Source organism: Periplaneta americana, chromosome 9, assembly GCF_040183065.1.
Source record: "Periplaneta americana isolate PAMFEO1 chromosome 9, P.americana_PAMFEO1_priV1, whole genome shotgun sequence".
NCBI classification, from domain to species: Eukaryota; Metazoa; Arthropoda; class Insecta; order Blattodea; family Blattidae; genus Periplaneta; species Periplaneta americana.
Window position 1 is genome coordinate 6440986 of NC_091125.1, and position 21065 is coordinate 6462050.

At 35.9% G+C, this 21065-nt stretch overlaps 1 protein-coding gene across 6 annotated transcripts in view; it reads left to right on the plus strand.

Moving 5' to 3' along the window:
• The first annotated feature begins 1170 nt into the window (after positions 1-1170).
• Positions 1171-21065, plus strand: part of LOC138705751 (zinc finger protein 623-like) — an 82745-nt gene continuing 62850 nt past the window's right edge. For 2 of the 6 annotated variants that reach the window (XM_069834370.1, XM_069834365.1), the window contains exons 1-5: positions 1171-1285; positions 6380-6562; positions 12545-12700; positions 13431-13568; positions 18914-18996. In XM_069834370.1, the coding sequence (XP_069690471.1) occupies positions 6482-6562; positions 12545-12700; positions 13431-13568; positions 18914-18996 (458 nt within the window). In that variant the 5' untranslated portion in view covers positions 1171-1285; positions 6380-6481. Of the gene's footprint in view, positions 1286-5486; positions 5641-6023; positions 6563-12544; positions 12701-13430; positions 13569-18913; positions 18997-21065 lie in introns of those variants that run through there. The other 4 variants (XM_069834368.1, XM_069834369.1, XM_069834367.1 and 1 more) reach the window with 3 other exon arrangements.

A 21065-nucleotide genomic window follows, 5' to 3' on the forward strand; every position in this document is an offset into this window, starting at 1 on the left:
CACAGAGTACGCCGTGACCTGTGGTGTTGCCTGAAGTGTATATTCTTTCGTAGATATGCAGCAAATTCAGGGGTGTTATCGTGCCAGGGCGGGCTACGCGTCGCCTCGGTACTTTTTTCTTCAACCTGGAAGCACCCTGCTTCTTTACTTTTACTTTTAAAAATAATAATTTTCTTACATGCTTCTTATTCAACTTTGTATTTATAAAGGTATGGAGTCCACATTTGTGGAATAACGGTTAGCGCGTCTGGCCACGAAACCAGGTGGCCCGGGTTCGATTCGTAGTTGAGGCAAGTTACCTAGCCTAGTTCAGGCTGGACCCCATACTCATTTCACCGGCATTATAACCTTCATCTCATTCAGTTGCTAAATAACTTAAGATGTTGATAAAGCGTCGTAAAATAACCTATTACTACTAAAATTATAGAGTAGTAGTAAACAACAGTGGCATTATTTTTTAGTTGGTTATTTAACGACTTTGTATCAACTACTAGGTTATTTAGCGTCAATGAGACTGGTGATAGTGAGATGGTATTTGGTGAGATGAGACCGAGGATTCGCCATAGATTCCTGGCATTCACCTTACGGTTGGGGAAAACCCAACCAGGTAATCAGCCCAAGCGGGGATCAAACTCGCACCTGTACGCAACTTCAGACCGGCAGGCAAGCGCCTTAACCGGTGGCTGCGGCATTACTAGTGAGAAATAATAATAATAATAATAATAATAATAATAATAATAATAATAAACATTTCGCTGTGCGCCCTGGTACTATTTTATTTACTACTACACTCCTGACAGCAATCCTAATAAGCTAGAAAGAGTCGTTGAACAATCCATAAGTATTAGACACCCTCTACAGAGTAGAAAATTACATCCATTTATGCCCAAGACTTTTTTTTTGTTGAATATTTTCATAATTTTTCCACCGCCACATGAAACTGAAATGGAAGTTAATTATTGTGCTGCAGGCTCCTTTGATTCTTCTAGTATACACAGCAATTAAATGAAAGTTAATTTTGTAATTCATTCCTTTGCATTTTTGCAGAAAAATAACTAATGCAGACTGTTGCGAAAACGCAACACTAGGCAGATATGGGATTATTCCTTTCCCCAACCGCGAGTATCGGGTCACAGTTTTACGTTTACATAAATTGGTATCATGGCTTAATTGATCACCTCATATTGAAAATGCAGTTAAATGAAAGTGTAATATTATTCCTGTTAAGGCTTACATTGTGTTAATAATGGACTTGCCTAATGCTGCAAACTGACAGCTGAAACAGGTATATCAATCCATTACGTTTTCCCACAAAGGTAAAGGGTCAATGTAGAGTATCCAACGCCCACTGAACGAATATTTCACTTTTATCACTGCCAATGTTGCGCTATAAAGCAATTTTCGGCAATCTAGTGTAAAAGACTGCCTACCCATATTTGGATAATTTCAGAGAAAATACACAAATTCAATCTTCTAACATGATTTTTTTTGTTTTTAAATAATTAAGTAATTTGCTGGGAGACATGGTTAGATATAGGCCACTCCTACACTAAACTGGAGTAATTTAAGCTTATTAATCAGATATGATTCTACTTACTGTTTTTTATATGCTCAGCTGTATGTAATTTATATTTTATACATATTTCATTGCTATTGTCCATCCAAAGAACGTTAAGAACGATAAATATTACTTAATATCTCATATCTTTATTCAAATATTGTTTATATGCCATGTTAATGTTCATTTGTTTTCATAAGTTAAGAATGATGCACATGTTGAGCGACATATAAGAAGTTATTTTCCTACACAATCCACGCTATATACACGTTGTTTTGAAACGATTAATCGAAGATGGTTTGCTTATTGTTTATTCCACTTACATTTGTATGTAGTAATTTCTATTCCAAAGGTTTTTTCTATCCCATTATTATTAAGAATGGCGAATATTATTCATGCTTGTTTCCTGTAGTTCTTAAAATAATGTTATGTGGAATGTTAGTTTTTTTTTTTTTGGTCGTTATTTACGTAAAAATGATGCGCGAAAAAATAATAATAATTTCGTAGTCACGCCACATCCCTATATTAATATTTATTTTTCAGTGATTTATTAAAGAATGTAGCCTACCAGTATTTAAAAGACTAATAATTTAGAAACATTTTACATAAATCATCCTTGTGCCAAAGGAGAATGCTCCCTGGACCAAATTATGTTAAAGAATGTAGCGGTATTTAAAAGACTAATTTAGAAACATGTTACATAAATCATCCTTGTGCCAAAAGAGAATGCTCCCTGGATCAAATTATATTAAAGAATGCACGGTACCGGTATTTAAAATTCTAATTTACAAACATGTTACATAAATCATCCTTGTGCCAGAAAGAGAATGCTCCTTGGACCAAATTGTCGTATTTTGCAGTGGTCGTCAGTACTCGCTGAAATGGGTAACAATATAATAATAATATAATATTACGTATGTACTTTGCCAAATCAGTCTGATAATGTAGAAAATGAAATCTCCGTTTTATCAAAAATTTAATATAGTCCACGTAGAATACTAATTTTACTCCATTTATACTGCATTTTTGGTCCAAGGAAAATACTAGTGTTTCAAAAACACTTTTTTTACTAGTATTTTCCCTGGACCAAAAAGTTAAATAAAAAAATTGGTGTAAAAATTAGCATTTTACAATGGACCTCATTGGAGATGTTCCATTTCATTTTCCCCATTATCCTAGTTATTTAACGAAGTGCTACGATACGGCGTTCCTGTGTTTATCCGGCGTATTATTGTGACAAGTCAGGTTAGGTTAGGTGTGTACTATTCTCAGAGGTTAGATTAGCTGTATAGCATTATATGAAAGATTAGGTTATGTTAGATTAGGTATATAGTATTATATGAGGTTATGTTAGGTTAGATTATATTGTGTGTAGTATTCTCAAAGGTTAGGTTAGGTCAGGTTAGGGTAGATTAGGTGTGTAGCACTATATGAAAGGTATTATATGAGGCTATGTTATGTATAGTATTATATGAATTTATGTTAGGTTACATTATGTGTGTAGTCCACACCTGTGGAGTAACGGTCAGCGCGTCTGGCTGCGAAACTAGGTGGCCCGGGTTCGATTCCCGGTCGGGGCAAGTTACCTGGTTGAGGTTTTTTCCGGGGTTTTCCCTCAACCCAATGCGAGCAAATGCTGGGTAACTTTAGGTGCTGGACCCCGGACTCATTTCACCGGCATTATCACCTTCATCTCATTCAGACGCTAAATAACCAAGATGTTGATACAGCGTCGTAAAATAACCCAATAAAAAAAATTATGTGTGTAGTATTCTCAAAGGTTAGGTTAGGTTAGGTGTGTAGTATTATATGAAAGGTATTATATGAGGTTATGTTATGTATAGTATTATATGAGGTTATGTTTGGTTAGATTATGTGTGTAGTATTCTCAAAGATTAGGTTAGGTTAGATTAGGTGTGTAACATTATATGAAAGGTATTATCTGAGGTTATGTTATGTATAATATTATATGAGGTTATGTTTGGTTAGATTATGTGTGTAGTATTCTCAAAGGTTAGGTTAGATTATGTTAGGTTTGGCAGGTAGGTTAGGTTAGGTTAGGGTAGATTATGTGTGTAGCATTATATGAAAGGTATTATATGAGGTTATGTTATGTATAGTATTATATGAGGTTATGTTTGGTTAGACTATGTGTGTAGTATACTCAAAGGTTAGGTTAGGTTAGGGTAGATTAGGTGTGTAGCACTATATGAAAGTTATTATAAGAGGTTATGTTATGTATAGTATTATATGAGGTTATGTTAGGTTAGATTATGTGTGTAGTATTCTCAAATGTTAGGTTAAGGTAGATTAGGTGTGTAGTATTATATGAAAGGTATTATATAAGGTTATATTTGGTTAGATTATGTGTGCAGTATTCTCAAAGGTTAGGTTAGATTAAGTTAGGGTAGGTTAGGTGTGTAGCATTATATGAAAGGTATTATATGAAGTTATGTTATGTATAGTATTATATGAAGTTATGTTTGGTTAGATTATGTGTGTAGTATTCTCAAAGGTTAGGTTAGATTATGTTAGGTTAGGCAGGTAGGTTAGGGTAGATTATGTGTGTAGCATTATATGAAAGGTATTATATGAGGTTATGTTATGTATAGTATTATATGAGGTTATGTTTGGTTAGATTATGTGTGTAGTAATCTCAAAGGTTAGGTTAGTTTAGGTTAGGGTAGATTAGGTGTGTAGCATTATATGAAAGGTATTATATGGGGTTATGTTATATATAGTATTATATGAGGTTATGTTTGGTTAGATTATGTGTGTAGTATTCTCAAAGATTTTGTTAGGATAGGTAGGTAGGTTAGGTTAGGGTAGATTAGGTGTGTAATATTATATGAAAGTTATTGTATGAGGTTATGTTATGTATGGTATTATATGATTTTATGTTTGGTTAGATTATGTGTGTAGTATTCTCAAAGGTGAGGTTAGGTTAGGTTAGGTTAGGTTAGGTTAGGCAGGTAGGTTAAGTTAGGTTAGCTTAGGTGTGTAGCATTATATGAAAGGTATTATATGAGATTATGTTATGTATAGTATTATATGAGGTTACGTTTGGTTAGATTATGTGTGTAGTATTCTCAAAGGTTAGGTTAGGTAGGTGAGGTTAGGGTAAATTAGGTGTGTAGCATTATATAAAAGGTGTTATATTATGTAGAGTATTATATGAGGTTATGTTTGGTTGGATTATGTGTGTAGTGTTCTCAAAGGTTAGGTTAGGTTAGGGTGGATTAGGTGTATAGTATTATATGAAGTTATGTTAGGTTGGTTAATGTGTGTGGTATTGTCAAAGGTTAGGTTACGTTAGATTAGGTGTGTAGTGTTATATGAGAGGTTAAGTTGGGTTACATTTACAGTAATAGGCCTACTTACGATTTATGGTTGTGGTGGATATAGGAGTGCCTCCCTTTTGTAGAACTTGCACAACAGACGGGACCTGGGGAAGTTCGCCTTGAATATGTGTTTATATGCCATTCTAATATTCATTTGTGTTCTTAAGTTAACAATGATGCACATTAGGAGCAACGTAAACATATGAAAAAATATTTTCCTACACAATGGACGCTATATTCACGTTGTTTTGAAATGATTAATCGAAGATGGTTTACTTATTGTTTATTACACGCACATTTGTATGTAATTTTTGTTCTATGCGTTTTTTTTTCTATCCCAAGGTCATTAAGAATGGTGAATATTATTCATGCTTGTTTCCTGTATTTCTTAAAATAATGTTATTAATATGTGCTTTGTGAAGTTATTCCACTTCTCTGTTTAATATGAAGAGTTAAAAAGATGCAAAGAAAATCAGTTATTATAAGTTATTATCTTGTACGTAGCAAGATCGATTATTCAATTGATAGGATATTTTATGAGGTTGTCATGACTGAAATATCTACTGTCAATTGCTTTTATTTGTCAGAAGGCCTTGACTGACGGGTATATAAGGACTGACATGCTTAGGGGTGGAGGTCCGGGTTCGGGATGGCCAACAAGCAACAAGTTATACTAAATATGTTTAGTGTAAAACTGGCCTATGTCTCTATAGTGGGCGAGACATAAGTAACATTCACCAGGTAAAGTATATTGTTACATTGTATTCCATGCAGGCGTAAGTTACATGATCTATTCTTCACAAACGGACTTTGGCCCAAACAGGATAGAACTGTTGGAGTAAACAGCAGTCACGTACTTTCCTCATGCATTTCAATCCATCTCTCCTTTGTGGTGTAGGCCTATGTCTGCTCATAGAGGAGAAATTTATTTCATTCTTTGTACTCCGTATATAAAACTTAAACAATAGAAACTCATTTACATATAACACTTTTATGCTGTGCTATTGTTGTGCATTATCGTTGTGTTGCAAGTATAACGTAATATGTCGGCGGTTAATGTCTTTCTGAGAGCTCTTCATTTTTCAATAAAATTATCCATCCTTTTTTTTTTTTGTAAACTAAAATACTGTAATATGCATGCAATGGGCATGCTTATCTGTAGTCGTTTGTTTGTATAGGTCTCACAAGTACGGATTACCGACGGAAGAAATGCGAATCAAACACTGCGATAAGGAAGAGCAGGCGAGAGGAAAGGTCACGAGATAACTTGAATGATATTCAAGAGTACAGTCACAAGAGAAATGACAACGATAAAATCAGTCTTGCGTTGTGATAGAATACATTACGACTTTAGTTTGTTCCATTGCATGTAAATGCGTGTCTTGTATCGCACGATATTATTATTATTTCGTTCGTAAACATATGTTGCGCGTTTAATTATCTTCGAATTTTTCTCTTGCTACGTTCTTTATTTTCACAGTGATGTCCTCATTTGTTCATCTTCTTGGAAGAGACAGTACTTCCATTGGCTCGCACCTCTTCCCCTTGGCGTGTCTACATACACACGTCAAAACAGACAGCAATGCCACCATTGCTTTTCGGTAATCGTTTCTTGCGCCAGCTATACTACAGAGATACGAAATTATTATTATTTGACATGGTAGTAAGTATATCAAAATAGCTTATATATTGCATGTCAGTTTGAGTTTCTTATTGTTTTTTTTTTCAGTTGTGATGGACGTTATCAAGATGGAACGTGAGATCGACCGTCTGGCATTAGAAAGCAGTAATAGACCTAACACAGATATAGAAGAGCAGAAACCTTTATCTGAAATAATATTTATTAGGATTACTAATTACTATTAATTTCCTAAATACGGCTTTATAACAATAGGCTGTAGCTTATCGTGTGGCGGAAAAAGTATCCTAGAATGACTCTAGGCGCCACAGCCTAACAGGAAGAAGGCCGATATGTTGACTGCTGGCCTCACGTCCTCATACCTCAGTGATGGACCACTATCATCCATTCAGTAATGGGGTATCTTATGGTTAACTTGATGTTCTTCCCTGCCATTATAGCTGGTCTTCGGAACCAGACTTCGCCACCTGTTGTAGTTGCTCAAACTCCTCAGAATGCTGGGTGGACTACGGTATCATACAGTGGTTAAAGTTTAATAACGAAATTTCTACTATGATGAAGACTTATCGGCTATTGTGCCTCTCAAATTCAGTTCTTAAACTGGAAGAATAGGTTATTTGTGATGAATAGCTACTAGTTTCATTAGCAAGGAGATGTTGCAGCTTAAAACATGGCATTCGTTAACTTATTTGTTACCTTGCTCACAGCTTTAAGTTACACATTAAATAGCCTCTGTTCGATCTTGTCTTTTATTTATTTATTCATTTGTTGTTGAACATAACAGGCAAAGCCCAATTACAATGTTCACGACTAACAAATTAATTTATAAAACATAAACAAGGAAAAGGAAACATACACTTATTAAAAATTGAAACAAAATAGAAATAAGAGGAAGAAAAAAAGAGAAATTGAAATAAGGTGTGCAGGTAGCTTCAAACTAACTAATAACAATATTCTGTAAAATATGATAAGAAATAATTCTGTATCTAGAGAAATTCGTATTGAAAATATCAACATTCGGATGAGGATGTAATTTATTGTATAACTGTAACGTTTGGAAAACTGGGGAATTTTTGTGGGATTAAGTATTATTTTGTCCTTAGTATGTAAAATAAATTTCGAAATTTCGTTTTAAGCTTAGGCGCATTACAATAAAATAAACCAACACAGTCCAACTTATTGTTAATAATTTTATAAAGAAAGTTTAAAGATTGACAATTTCGTCTAATTTGCAAACTAGTAAAATGGAAATGTTGAAGCATTGTAGCATAACTCTTATAGGTAGGATAATCATTATGAAGTCTGTAATGTAACCATTTTAGAAATTTATTTTGAATTTTTTCTAGTAACAGAATATATTTGTTAGTAACTGGGTTCCAGATAACAGCAGCATACTCTAATTTAGATCGAACAATGGAATTATAGAAAATTATTATAGTTTTGACTTTAAATTTACAAGAATTTATCATAACAAAACCTAAACTTTTATAGGACAAATTTATAATATTATTAATATGACCTAAATCTTTATGTTCATTTTCTGTTGGCAAACTTTTGCCTCTATTTTATATGAAAATTTAATTGTATTTTTCAATCTAGAAAAGGTCATATATATACACTTATTAATATTAAGTAACAATTTATTATTAATACTCGAAATATGTAAGTTTGTAATATCTCTTTGAAGTAGCTTACAATCTGGTATAGTTTTGATTTCTTTATACAATTTAATATCATCCGCAAATAATAAAATTTTAGAATGTTGTACACAATTCACAATATCATTAACAAACAATAAAAACAATAATGGACCAAGATTGGAGCCTTGAGGCACACCAGAATTACTGTAAAATGCTTAGAAGTATGTCCATGAAAGTTCACAACTTGTACTCTTCCTTTCAAGTAAGATTTAATTAACGTTAGCAGTGAGAAAGAAAATCCAGATTGTTTCAACTTCAATAAAAGAATATCATGGTCAACCTTACCAAATGCTTTTTAAAAATCTGTATAAATTACATCAACTTGTAATTTATTATCTAGTTGGGTTGAAACAAATTGAATGAAATGTAGTAAATTTGTAACAGTTGATCTTCCAATCATATACCCATGTTGATCATGTGAAATTGATTTTGCTACATAAGTATAAATTTGTTTATATATTAGTGATTGAAATATTTTAGCTGGTGTTGATAAAACTGCAATAGGTCTATAATTTTGAATTTTATTAATTTTACCAGACTTGAATATTGGAGTAATTTTTGTACATTTCTATTCTTTAGGGAAACAGTTGTGTTTTATAATGAGATTGAATATACTAGTTAGTGGTGATACTCTGCACAAGCTTTAAATACATAAGGTGGTATAAAGTCTGGTCCTGCAGATTTTTTGGGACGTAATTGTCTTATAGCACATTTTACATCTTCATATGTAAAATACATTATGTTTAAGAGATCACAATCATTGACTATATCAGTTGATACATCACACACAGGGTCCACATTATAAGTGGGTTCAGTTGAAGAATAAACAGATTGAAAATAGTTGACAAAACCTTCACATATGTCAGAGGTCATACAGGGTTCGCCAGGGAAATGGGCGATTTTAAAGTATGTGCCACAGAAATATTGTAGGCGAAAGAAGTTGCTGTTATCTGTTGTTATATTGCCGAAGCTATGCCATTTACGCAGCAGTCGCCATGGGACAATAGAACGGTGCATAGTGTCTACACATTCTAGTGTATACAGTCGCAAAGCTTGAGTTGTGAGGGTGCTAGGAACAATAGACTGTGCTGGTGCTATTTTGCATTGTCTGTAATGAGGCGATATTAGCGTTCCAAGTAGTTAGCAACTATCTATGGATGCATATTGAGCTTCGTGCCTGTATATACTAGACTGTGGCATGCACATGCAATCAAAGCGTTAAAAACAACGACAGTGACGAGGCTGCTAGACAAGATTTTCGTACACATTTCAATATCGGACGTCATGATCCTGTGCCTAGCGCACATGCGATGAAATGATGGATTACAAATTTCGAAGCCACAGGATCTGCTATAAAGAGAAAGTCACTGCATGGAAGAAGAACTGTCCGCAGCCTCGTAATTGTAATTGTTTTTGTAAAACACTTTGGTTGCATATGCACGCTGTGCACTGTTGCATTGTTCCATGGTGACTAATCACGTAACACCAGCGAATAGGTATTACATAGAATAGTCACTGAGCGAATTTTTCTGTTTTGTTTTTCTGTGTGCATACTCTCCGTCAGCACTTAATTCCACTTTCAAGTGCTAGAACTTATGTAATCGAGCTCACTCTAGCGTTTCTTGATAATAATATTGAGTATAAGATTTGAGACACAGGATCCTAATATCGCCTACCTTGTTGCATAATGAAGTAACGACTTTGCTTCCAATAAATTCAAGTTAACAGCTTTTTCCTTATTTCTCAGTGATAAACTACTTGTAATAATAATACTTTTATATGTTTTATATATAATAAATTATATTATAAAATGATATAATACATTAAAAAATTTTGCATCAAATTTATTTAATATCAAATTCCAGTAGAATTAATACAAGAGGGTGGAAGCATATTATCTAGCGAAATTTATAAACTTGTACTTGCAATTTGGGAAAAGGAAATTGTACCAGAACAATGGAAGGAGTCCATAATCGTACCTATTTTAGGAAGGGGGACAAGACTAACTGTAGTAACTTTCGAGGAATATCACTTTTGTTGACGTCGTACAAAATTTTGTCGAATATCCTTTTGAGAAGATTAACTCCATATGTAGATGAAATTATTGGGATCATCAGTGTGGTTTCAGGCGTAATAGATCGACTATTGATCAGATTTTTTGTATTCGACAGATATTGGAGAAAAAATGGGAGTATAATGGTACAGTACATCAGTTATTCATAGATTTCAAAAAGGCATATGACTCGGTTAAGAGAGAAGTTTTATAAAATATTCTTATTGAATTTGGTATTTCCAAGAAACTAGTTCGATTAATTCAAATGTGTCTTAGTGAAACTTACAGCAGAGTCCGTATAGGCCAGTTTCTATCTGATGCTTTTCCAATTCATTGTGGGCTAAAGCAAGGAGATGCACTATCACCTTTACTTTTTAACTTCGCTCTAGAATATGCCATTAGGAAAGTTCAGGATAACACAGAGGGTTTGGAATTGAACGGGTTACATCAGCTTCTTGTCTATGCAGATGACGTGAATATGTTAGGAGAAAATCCACAAACGATTAGGGAAAATGCGGAAATTCTACTTGAAGCAAGTAAAGAGATAGGGTTGGAAGTAAATCCCGAAAAGACTAAGCATATGATTATGTCTCGTGATCAGAATATTTTACGAAATGGAACTATAAAAGTTGGAGATTTATCCTTCGAAAAGGTGGAAAAATTCAAATATCTTGGAGCAACAGTAACAAATGTAAATGAACTTGGGAGGAAATTAAAAGCTGAATAAATATGGGAAATGCCTGTTATTATTCGGTTGAGAAGCTTCTGTCATCTAGTCTGCTGTCAAAAAATCTGAAAGTTAGAATTTATAAAACAGTTATATTACCGGTTGTTCTGTATGGCTGTGAAACTTGGACTCTCACTTTGAGAGAGGAACAGAGATTGAGGGTTTTTGAGAATAAGGTTCTTAGGAAAATATTTGGGGCTAAGAGGGATGAAGTTACAGGAGAATGGAGAAAGTTACACAACGCAGAGCTGCACGCATTGTATCCTTCACATGACATAATTAGGAACATTAAATCCAGACGTTTGAGATGGGCTGGGCATGTAGGACGCATGGGCGAATCCAGATATGCATATAGAGTGTTAGTTGGGAGGCCAGAGGGGAAATGACCTTTGGGAAGGCCGAGACGTAGATGGGAAGATAATATTAAAATGGATTTGAGGGAGGTGGGATATGAAGGTAGGGACTGGATTAATCTTGCTCAGGTTAGGGACCAATGGCGGGCTTATGTGAGGGCGGCAATGAACCTCCGGGTTCCTTAAAAGCCAGTAAGTAAGTAAGTATGCAATTTATAGGCATATGGTTTTACTTCTCATAGGAGTTTTATTCTTGCATTGTCAGTGGTATTGGTGGTATCAAATCATCACATATTTTATTTGTTGATGGGTTCAACATCTCAGCTCTCATTATAAAGGAACCCTTAGACTCTAGACATTACAGATAATGGCGGATTTATTATTTCATCGGTCCATTTTATTTTAGGCCTATTTGAGTACATATTGTACCTAAATGTATTAATTGTATATGTTATATTTCCGTTGTGTCGACTGCTAGCTGGTGCGATGTTAGTGCCAACTCTATGGAGAAAGCAGAATCTCATGCTCAAACTGGGTGGAAGGTAATTGAAATCAGTCCTGGTACCTACATCAAAGATACCGACGTGAAGTGACCACATTTCTAATTATCTATACTCCGGTAAAGCTGCGTAAATTGCATAGTTTCGGCAATGTAACAACAGATAACAGCACCAACTATCACCCACAAAATTTCTGTAGCTCGTACTTTAAAATCGCCTGTTTCTCTGGCGAACCCTGTATATAACTGCTGATCATATTAATATTCAAGAGAACAACTGTACTGTTTACTGTTACTTATTACTCTGATAAGAAATCTATAATGCAATAGCTAATTTTAAAACATGTTTCACATTTCCCGTCATACATTTTCTAATAACTTAACAATCATTCAGAAATGAAATATATTGTATGTGAAAATAGAAAAAGGAAGTAAGCATGTACCAGTACTTGAACAAAACAATATCATATTATAAAACTATTCCTTTGCATTCTGCGTGACGAGGCTTTCCGTACAAATTATTTGATTATTGACTCTGGAGTGTGTACATGTGTGTTCATTGACATCAGAGTGGACATAGAGTGGATAGATTTAAAAAATTGTTACCCGTTTTTCGTGAAGAACTACGTATGATATATTTAATAGGCCTACTTATTATGTTTTATGTGTTGCAGGAAAGAAATATATTAGATTTACAAGTAAAGGTAATAAAGACAGAATGTATGGACCACAACTATGACATAAAAGCCGAGATGACATTTGACGAAACTCCTGTGCCCATCGACATTTCCGCCGTTAGGGGTGAAGTTGAGCTGAGTGCAGTTTATGAAGTGAGTTGGTCTGTAGTTCTCCCATTATGTACTGGCTGATATGACGTGACAAGGAGGGCACGATTTTTGCACTCATGCTGTTCACATCTTCTTTATTTATCTTTCTTGAATCTCTTCCACCCAAATTTTCTCACTGAACCTGCAATGCTGAACATTCACTAGATTATAATAATTTCGATTATTTCATCCCCGTTGATAATTTTTATCATGTCTGCTTTTAATGCAGTATGGAATGGTTGTCGCCGAACTGGTGGTTTGCACCTGGGTTAGAAAAAACAGTTAATTGTATCTATGTAGGTAGGCTATATTTTTATTTTTTGAATAGTTTATTAACCAAACTCTGGCTATTTCTCGGGACGAGTTGTCTGTAGCTACGCATTAAAATCACGAATCTAAAGACTACTTCATAGTTCATTTTCCATCCTCCTCCATTCTGCGATATCATTCATACTGACTGTTACTTTGGGACAGTGTACTTGCATTAATCGTTTCTTCCCGTTCAACAGTTTCAACAAACCAATGGACAAGATTACGAACAACAAAATCATTATAGAAGTGGCTTTTCATACAAATTATTTCACTAACCAGTACTGATTCTGGAGTGCGGTTACGTGCATTCGTTGACATCAGGATTTGATAATAGTGTGAAGAGACATTCAACTTGTCACTGTTGTTTCGTGAGCAACTGCATATGATATATTACATAATTATTACGATTTGTGTGTTGCAGGAAGGAAATGAATTAGATCTGCACATGACTGAAATAAAGACGGAATATATGGACAAAGGTTATGATCAAAAATCTGAGATAACATTTGATGAAACTCCTGTGCCAATTGACTTTACAGTTTTGAAGAGTGAATTTCAGGTCAGTGCTATTTAAGAATAATGTTAGTCAGTAGTTCTCACTGTGTTATTTACTGGCTGATGTGGCTGCTACAGACTGGTGACCAGGGGGTACGATTGTTAATCTCATGCTGTGCATTTCTTCATTCTGCAGTCCTTGGTGAATTTTCTCCACCCAAATTTTCTATTAGAGAGTGCAATGTTGAACTTCACTAAATCATATCCATTTTCAATTTTTTAACTACTACTGATAATTTTTAGGAGATTCACTTCTAATTTAATGGTCAGCCCAGTATGGAGGGAGGTCAATCTCAGTTACTGTGGTGGGAGATGAGTAAAATTTTTTGTGCCTGGTGTAGGAGATACAGTTAATTAGATTATTTGTAATTTGTCTTCGTTTGGTAAATAAAATACACATGATTGTTATCTGTTTCTTTGGAAAATTGTTGGTAAATACGCATGAATGTCACAAGACATGAAGACATCTTCACAGTTCTGTTGCCATCCTCCTCTTCTCTGCAGTAGCAATCTTACAGTGGCTGTGACATGGGGTAGCCATTAAATCATATTATCGAACCAAAACTCCTGAAATAAGGCCAGAGACTAGATTGGGAACAGTAATATCGAACCAGACTCTGGAAAAGTAAAAATTTAAGGGGCTGTAAGAGAAGTACCTCAACATAAAAGTAGTCTAGATCATATATACCCAGATTGCTCGGGCTTATAGGCTTTGGCGGTAACAAATTTTGTCAGGTTTCCTATGCAGCTGTGGTAGTAGTAGGGCTTAAAAAGGGCGAGTCAGCTACTATGGCTATTTGCGCCCTTATCTAAAATTCTTAATAAAACAAAGACACACATAATATAATAATCAGAGTGCTAAAAGAATTAAAACGCGTTGTCACGGTAAAACGAGGTACACAAATGCAGTATATACAAGGTGGTTTGTACAGAATCATAAAAGTGAGCAATTCTACGACCCTAGGTGGTATTCAAAGCGAACAAATAAAACAATAAAACTAAGGCCACCAGAGATAAATTGTCTATCACATCTCAAAAACAATAAAATTTTATAAAATATTCGGATGTATAAAGTCCGAAATGTCAACAATGTAAAATTAAAATTTAAAAGAACAAATGTAATCTCCGGATGTAAAGGGTCCGGAGGATAAATAAAACAGGTCAATAAAAATCCAAATCACTTTATACAGTCCTATATTCGATAAAAATCTCAGAACTGCATTCGTACAATTAAAATCATTTCCAACAGCATCACATACTGTCAGCCGAATTCCATATTGCCAGCAGACACGGTCATATTTTCTCCAATGCAATAAAAAATGTTCCACTTGTAAGTGGAACACGGCACATATCACACTCTGGCTGAGACTCGCCATGTAGGAGATGGCCATGTGTCAGATGACAGTGGCCAATCCTCAACCGGGTGAGTAAAACCTCCTCATGTCGTGATGCTCTTGTGGACGAATCCCAAACTCCAACATTATTCTTTATGTATTTCGTAATTTGTTTCCCTCTTGTGCAGATCATTTTCCTTTTCTCTGCCACCATATTTTATATTACAAGTAGTTTCGAATGTCCTGCCACCTCTCGCACCAATATACCAGAGAGCCATTCAGTGCACCAGCCCAGGCTGCAGCATCCGTGGCCTCATTTGCTGGGAGTTCTACATGACAAGGAATCCACACTACTCCAATCTCATAATCAGAGCTAAGGAGAGTGTGGAACAGCTCATGAATTCTTAATACTAGCGGATCATCAGAATTAAAAGACTGCAAGGACTGAATGGCACTTAAAGAGTCAGAACAGATAAGGAATCTGTCCCGGGGTTGCCTAATTAAAACAATAAAGCTCTGTAAAAAGCATACAGTTTAGCGGTAAATCACTATTATATTGGTTCAGTCTGTATTTAAACAAACGAAGGAACAACCAACACAATCATTTATCCAGGATGAATAATTTGGATATTGTATTAAAGGTTCACTAAAACGAAGTCTATAAACAAACGCTGGTGTAAAATTCTTAACACATCGGCTCAGATTTACATCAAACATGGAACGTCGCATAATCCAAGTTAGAGTGGTGGTATACTCCAGTGTGCGAACTGATGGTAAATGGACGTCGAGCTCAGAGAGCAATTCACGAAACCGCACACCTGCTGGGCGAAGTCTTCGTGGATTTTCACTATATCTGCCGTAAAGAGTAGAATGGTGAAAGGAGTCATAAGAATTATGCTCATGCTGCGTGCGGAGCTTAACAGCATATGAGCACAACAAGACATTACATCACCAATACAGGGATGGTTCTCCTGCTTCACAATACAGGCTCACTATCCGACTAGTTCGGAAGGCCCCTGTAAGAAGTCGTATCCCATGGTGATGGATAGTGTTTAAAGACGTAATTTAGATTTATTTGCTGAGCCATAAATAAAAGAGCCATAATCCAGCTTCGACCAGATAAGAGCACGATAAAGACGTAAAAGCACTATGCGGCCTGCACCCCAGCGAACCTCTGACAAAAGGCGTAAAATATTTAACGATTTTTCGCAACGCCTTCTCAAATCATGTATATGCGCCTCCCACGTTAATTTATAATAATAGATATGACCCAAAAATCTCGCAGTGTCTGTATATTGCAACTCCACTCCATTAAGACGCAGGTCAGGATGTGGATGCAGTCGACGATGGTTATAGAAGTGAACATACTGCGTTTTTAGAGTGGAGAATTTAAAACCATTGCGAAGAGGCCATTCTGATAGCACGTTGATGAAAATTTGCAACTTTCGACGATGGATGGAAGATATCGGGAGCTGTAATATAAACTGAAGTCATCAACTTACAAGAGAGCAGATACTCGATCACTCACACAGTGGGCAATCACATTGAACGCAATGCAGAAGAGAGAATGATTAATACAGACCCCTCCAGAATGCCGTTTTCTTGGAGATGTTCGTTAGAAAGTGTGGTGCCTTCTCTAACTCAGAAATACCGCACTACCATAAACTTCGCAAAAAAACGTTGGTAGACTGCCACGAAAGCCCCAATTACACAGAATTTGCAGAATGCCACAAGATGTTCCTTCTTGAAGAAAGCATCTCCAATGGCGCTCTCAAGCCGAGCAAAATGGTCTGTGGAAAATCTTTGCTTACGAAAACAATATTGGATATTAGATAATCGGTTTTCCGATTCGAGTACCCACATCAGCCGTTTGCTTTTTATTCTTTCCACAGCCTTACGTACATAGCTGGTGAGAGAAATTGGTCTGTAGCTTCCAGACGAAGAAGGATCCTTTCCTGGTTTCTGGACGGGGATAACAATGGTGGAACGCCAAGAAGATGGAAAGACACCCTCAGTCCAAATTCTGCTGTACATTGTCAACAGGAAGGATTTACCAGCTGGTGGTAGATGGCGAAGCATGCGGTTATGGATGTTATCAGGGCTAGGGGAGGTGTCAGGAGATGTGTCTAGTACTGCACCCAGCTCGTCGGATGTGAACGGTGTATTGTAATGTTCTGTGTTATCAGATGTTAATTTCAGCATCTTTGATTTTTAAAAATTCCGGGTCATAATTTATCGAGCTGCTTATCTGTGCAGATGTGTTGGCAAAGATCTGAAGAATTTCCACGTTCCATTGTATTATATCAGTCATCTTGATGAGCTATATCATTATTGTGGCTTTACAGGGGATTTTCTTTTCTGCTCTTTTCTGTGACTTTGTGCCTTAGACTGCGACAGCTTACTTTTCGAGTGTGGTGACTCGCTTTCAGTACGTTGCCCTCCTCATCCTGATCTAGAACGAGTAGGCCTATGGGATCGAGAGCGTGTTCTACATTTCTCATCCCGACGAGGAGTGCGACGTCGTGACGTCCTCACAGGCGCCGAATCTGTCTGGATGTCAGCGCGACTATATTTTTTGGCTTAAAAGGCCTGATTTCAAGACCACAGCTGTTGTCCGAGGCATCAGACTGTGTGGCCGCGTCAAAAAAAATGTCTAAGTTGCAGTCTCAGTTGGCTTCCCAGGTAGATCTTCAAGAGGTGGCGTTTGAGTTCCCATATTTATACTCTCCATTGCTTTCTGCAATACTGAAGAATGTGATTTTTCTCGATGTTCCTTTTCGTCTTCAAGAGTACGTTTACGCGCCTCAAAGAAGGTAATATTATCTTTTTCCCGGAGTTCTTTAATTGCCTTCTCTGTAATATATTTCGGACAATCTTTAGAATTTGAGCTGTGGTCCTCATCACAATTGACACAGTGTACAGCGGTGGAACGTGGGGAGTCCCCATGGTCACCACTGCTGTACTTTGCACATAAGATGTTGTTCGTGCAGCGTTTCTGTGTATGTCCGAACCTTTGGCACCTAAAGCACCGCATTGTGTTCGGCACATGCGCTTGAACAGGAACACGCTTATACCCAAAACAGCGGGGATGGAGAGATGAAAATGGCTGTGATGTAGTGGTGGGCATTCCACATGCAATGGTGGCAGGCGAGGAGAAATATAAAACGATGAAAAAGACAAGAGAACGAAAAGGCCTGGGTGATGATAAGTTGATTAATGTTCGAAAAGAAAATCACGAGAGCCACGATTGCACCCCTTGGTCACCAACTTTGAGGAACCCACCTCGACCTGGGTTTACTATGCTGCCATCTAGTTGTTACATAAGAAGTCACGTCATAACTCCCATTTGAAATGCATTAGCAGCTGTACTGCCATCTCATGTTTGTTTATGGCGGACGGGTGGCGATCCAGGCTGTTGTTTTCTTCAAAGTGCTACCGATTTTAACATAGGGATGAGCGACCTATGTGATCTGGATAGTAGGCAGGACAGTCGCCCTCAATATTCACATGTGACATTATTTCTTCCATTGTTCTTTACAAGTTCGAAATTAGTTTCCCTCATTTTCATATTCTTAGAGTTTTAAAAACCTTCATTTCTTTAACTTAGTTGTATGCTTGCTATAAATCCAGAAATATATGAAATAGTTTCAAACTTCCCTGGAGAAAATTTGTCATTACCAATTTTACCCTAACAGTTTGATCACGTGTCAACTTGCTCTTTCTGATTCCTACTCACCTATGTATGACAATTCCAGAATATCATGCGAGTGTCATTTTTATTTACTTTTCCAATTGGCGTATTGTTTATAAAATTCTTATTTAAAATGCGATGTTTCTTGCAAAATACCATATTTTTTTGTCCTTGTATTTTTTTTTAATTTGTTTGCATTTTTCACAGAAAATGTTTGAATCTTTTAAGTGGGATTTAAAATCAACTCTAAAGCATATAAACTGCCGTACATTGATTCTTCAACTGCTATTATCCTATAGCCTTGCTTTACATAATGTTTTGCAGGAGGAGACACATAAGTTGGATAATGTGGAGAAGGAGTTCAAATTGGAAGTAACGGCAGAAGAAGATGAAGTCTTTGCTGAGGGGTGAGTGAAGTGTGTGAGCCTTTACTTCGTTTTTGGTTTCACTGCTTTATATTAATCATAATGTCGAAGAATAAAAATATTTAATTAATATCGACGTGGTTTCTGTTCAAATGAAGAGCTCAGTACTCTGAATTGCCATGTCTTCTTGTAAATCTGTCTGTATATCTCTTGAGTTTGTCTATCTGTATGCCTGTCTGTCTTTGTACTTCTCTCTTTTTCTCTATCTGTCTCTTTTTCTGTCTGCCTTTGTGTATGTTTGTTTATTTGGCTGTCGCCAACATTCCACATATCCTTCCATACATTCATCTATCCACCCACGCATCCACCAACCTGAATATAAGTCCGCGTGTGAAAGCAGTTTGTGAGTAAATTAACTTATTTGTAAACAGTTTCCTCTCTTCTCCCATTTTCAGTCTCCAAACCCAAAAAATGGATCAGAATAATGTAATCGCTCCGTATCTTCAATTTCGATTACTTTTACATCATTATACATATGACTCAGTTCCTACAGCTGGTGGAACTTATCAACTGTTTTGATTTTATTGTCATACTGGACAATGACCAAGAAACTCTCATGGACAAATTCACACAATGATCAACACCTGTGGAGTAACAGTTAGCACGTCTGGTCACGAAACCAGGTGGCCTGGGTTCGATTCCCGGTCGGTGCAAATTATCTGGTTGAGGTTTTTTCCGGGGTTTTCCCTCAACCCAATATGACCAAATGCTGGGTAACGTTCGGTGCTGGACCTCGGACTTATTTCACCGGTATTATCACCTTCATCTTATTCAGATGCTAAATAACCTAAGATGTTGGTAAAGCGTCATAAAATAACCTACCAAAATAAAATCCACACAATGAAGACAGCTGCGAAGATTCTTTGAATTCGGAAAAGTATGTTTACTGAATACTAGTTCTTTTTGCAAAACTGGTATCCATGATGTGTCCTGGCCCACAGCTCAAACAAAAAGTAATGCCACAAAATTAGTCGTATATATACACTGCTTTAATGATGGAAAATGGCTTGTCCTTCAAAGCATCCTCTCACAGTGTGGGATTTCTGTCAGTGAAACTGCAGAAATGTTTGCCAAAAAAGGACTTCTTATTAATGTACAAGAATATTTAGTCCATGTAACTCATACCTCAATGAAACAAGCACTCGTCACTATATGAACATTTTGCTACGTATCAAATTCTTACAGCAATGGCAGCAAAATGGAAGGAGTTAGAAGTTTGTCCCCCTTTCTAACTGACATTTTAAATTTTGGCTATTACTCGTAAGAAGTTTTTTTCGCACACAGTATTTATTTATTTATTTTTTCTTACTTACTTATTAATTAATTTATTTATTTATTTATTTATTTATTTATTTATTTATTTATTTATTTATTTATTTATTTATTTATTCTGGTGTAGTTAAGGCCATCAGGCCTTCTCTTCCACAACACCAGGAATACAAATACAATAATAGAAATAAACAGAAAAAAATACACTATAATATACAAAGTAAAGCTACACAAGAAATAAAGAGAGAGAAAAAACACTATAAACAAAGTAAAGCCACACAAAAATATACAGGTTGCAGTCACACAAACTTTAAATTAGTGATTAAGTCTAACTAATTAACTAACATAAACAAGAAACTTGCAATTTTAATCTAGGTTAAAAAAGAAAAAGAAAAAAACACAAATCAATACTTCTAGCAATACCTAAAAAACATTAACTAAGACAAAATTTTCCAATTTAATTTTGAATTGTGATAAAGTCCGGCAGTCCCTGACGTCATTAGGTAAGGATTCCAGAGGTGAGGTATTTCTACTGTATAGGAGGATGAGTATAAAGACGTTCTATGATGAGGGATAGAAAGAAGTGCTTGATGTCGGTTTCGAAAAGTTGTAAGAAATTGAAAGCGCGATAACAGATAATTTGGAGTAGAAGTATGCATGATTCTAAACAGAAGATACAGTGAATGTATTGTTCTTCGTTCCTTCAGACGCACTCATGAAAGTAACTGGAGGGAAGTTATATGGTCAAATTTATGTATTGCAGATGAATCGTATACACACAT